The sequence below is a fragment of the Gossypium arboreum genome, chromosome 9 (genome assembly GCF_025698485.1).
Source record: "Gossypium arboreum isolate Shixiya-1 chromosome 9, ASM2569848v2, whole genome shotgun sequence".
Lineage (NCBI taxonomy): Eukaryota > Viridiplantae > Streptophyta > Magnoliopsida > Malvales > Malvaceae > Gossypium > Gossypium arboreum.
The window spans coordinates 68,059,577-68,062,376 of record NC_069078.1 but is presented as its reverse complement, the minus strand read 5'-3'; the positions used below and the strand labels follow the sequence as shown (position 1 = coordinate 68,062,376).

Genomic DNA, 2,800 nt, shown 5'->3' with positions numbered 1-2,800 from the left:
ATAAAAATGCTTCTCGAATTAGTAATAAACCCACCCTACGTATCCACACAAATCAGGAGCAAATCTCAACTCCAATCCCTATTTCTGAAAATTTATTTTCAGACCAATTCGAAACTTTATCACATTTTCTCCATCTCCTCCCCTGCTTCCATAAAAAGAACTGAAAATGGGAAAGAAAGACCCCACTTTCCTCACCTTCAATACCTCTAGGATCACCTTTCTGAACTGCTTTCTCAATCATGAGATGAAAGACCAATAATGGGTCACCATAGAAAATTCACGCCACGGAAGCCATGTACCGAGATCCAACAATGCCACCTTCCCTATAACCCCGTCAACTCTAAAATTCTTCCTAGAAAATCCTACCAAATTCGGTCGTATGCCTTTCTCGAAGAATTGTTATAAATCCTACAACCTTCTTTTCTTTCTATGCAACTTTGACTGAGCTATTTGGATTTGAATATAAGATCAACTTTGTGAAAATTATAATCGAAAAAAGTAACGGGTTTATTGTTCATTCACACTTTTCCTTTGCTTGAAAATGGTAGATTTTTTTAGATTAGTTGATAAATAAATTAAAAATCATGAAAACACTTGATGGACATTAAAGTTTTAGAGAAATACAATTGCCATCTTTATTTGACATATATAGCACAAGAATATATATATATATATATATATATATATATTCAGCCTCTCAGCCTCCACGACCACCACCGTTGCTGCCACTGCCTCTAGCCCTTGAAGGAGGATCATGGCCACGATTCGCTGTTGGTTCTTCGTAATCGTCCACGCTTGCCATTAGAGACCTTCCTTCTATTGCCAATACAATCTCGTCCCCTACATTATTACCAAAACCATGCAACAATTATTAGTGTTTAATTAAAGAGGAGTATTTGGTAGTATACTTATTTTTTTATTCTATAAACAGCCTTAAAATTTATATGTTTCTTTTTAAAAAATATTTTATTATACCATTATAAGACACGAGAAAGGATGGTATCACTTTCTAATTATTTAATGATATTTTAATAATTTTTTTCATGTCATTGATACATAATTTTAGTAATTTTTGTAAGTTGAACCCTGAACCCCGAAACCCGAACCCCGAACCCCGAATTCCGAACTTTAAACTCGAACTTTGAACCCCAAACCCTAAACTTGGAACATTAAACTTGAATCCTGAACCAAAATATCAAGTTTAGGGTTGGATTTAGAGTTTAAGTTAAAAAATTACTAAATTTATGTACTAATAGCATGGAAAAAATTATTAAAATGTTATTAAATAATTAAAAATAAATACAAGATAATGTCGCACCCCTATTTCATATAAAACTTTCTCATGTATATAATTATAACATCTTATAGTACAAACACTATTTTTTTAGAATTTTAATCTTCCCTATGCCCACATGAGAGCTTATATGTCTAAACTCCACAATCTTGAATAATCTATCAATAACGTCAAAATACAATCAGTTGGCCTAATAAAAGAGTTACATTAAATATAATACCTGACATATTTGTTCATTAATTTCAAAGCATAAAATAATCTTATTAAAAAAACCATCCTTAAAACAGTCTTTAACAAATACATCCAAAGAAAAACTTTTATAAATTAATACAACTACGGGTCAACCAATCCAAAATGATCATGGGAAGTATAAAACCCAAATTTAGCTTTAAAAAATATGTGTCGGCAATTAGTTTGTCTTTAATTATCAAACATGAAGTGTTAATATCACAAACTGGCCCAATATTTTAAACTCTAAATCATTACAATAAATGAAAACCTGCATTGGCTAACAACCAGGTTGTCCCTATCCAAAAGTTATAAATATATTTATTTGTATAGATAGAAGCAAAGTATGCAGAAAACAACTGGATTGTTGCACGCACTACAACGATTTTAACCTTTTTTTTTTTTAAGTCGAATATCCCAAACAACCCATTTTTGTAAAATATATGTTCACATAGGTTTTTATTCATTAATGATGAATATAGATGAACACATTATCAGTATGAATCTTTAAGGAAAAAGGATTATGAAGCATTGAACCTGAAAAAGATGTGAATTGAATATTTAAATATAAGTCCTTTTCCATGTTTATTTTATATTTATTGAACGAAAATAGGATACAAAATGCTTTTCATGCATGCAAAACATATATATATATATATATCTGTAGTTTTGGTATGTTTTGTGATGCTATATATCTATATGTGTGCGTATAGAAATGAAGAAGAGAAACATACCTGAAAGAGAAATGATGTTACGAGATGAGGAAATGATGATCAAGTTAAACAAAATGAAGATGCAAAGCTTAACCCCAATACCCATTTGCATTTTTCTTGGATGAAACTAAACTGTAGGGTTAGCGAAAGCCCCATTTATAGACAACAAAAGGTTTTATGTTTGTATGACACGTGGCAAATGGGTTTGGAAGGTTGAGAGTTGACTTTTCTTATTGTCCTGGATGTGATGTCAACTCATGATTATATAGAGCTGTTATGGGATTGGATCTTAGCCGTTCGTTGACATGAATGTGGTTGTCACTTCATTTATCAGAAAACAAATAAAAAAAATACAATTTCTGTGCTAAATTCGTAGTCCTTGTTTCAGCAATTTAAAAGTCTCTTGTTAGACTCCAATTTTCTGGATTCACACGTTATTGATGTAACTTATTTTCCCTAATTTGATTAATTAGTTCTGTGTATATTTAAAAATTATTTATATGTTTGTGTTTTAAATAAATTTATAAATAATAATCAATTATTACTAAAACCAACATAATACATA

The 2,800-nt window shown here is 30.5% G+C and overlaps 1 protein-coding gene across 1 annotated transcript; it reads right to left on the bottom strand.

Moving 5' to 3' along the window:
* Nucleotides 1-582: 582 nt before the first annotated feature.
* Nucleotides 583-2,380, bottom strand: LOC128280531 (protein PSY3-like). Its single transcript, XM_053018704.1, has 2 exons — nucleotides 2,257-2,380; nucleotides 583-840 (listed from the first exon to the last, which is right to left on the bottom strand). Exons 1-2 carry the CDS (start codon nucleotides 2,345-2,347, stop codon nucleotides 698-700), a joined length of 234 nt encoding a protein of 77 aa, XP_052874664.1. The 5' UTR covers nucleotides 2,348-2,380; the 3' UTR covers nucleotides 583-697.
* Nucleotides 2,381-2,800: the final 420 nt, after the last annotated feature.

Bases quoted from the DNA above. Each gene is read 5' to 3' on its own strand.
- LOC128280531 (XM_053018704.1), bottom strand. From the start codon at position 2,347: ATGCAAATGGGTATTGGGGTTAAGCTTTGCATCTTCATTTTGTTTAAC. The intron at 841-2,256 runs GTATGTTTCTCT...GTAATAATGTAG, and splicing joins TAACATCATTTCTCTTTCAG to GGGACGAGATTGTATTGGCA.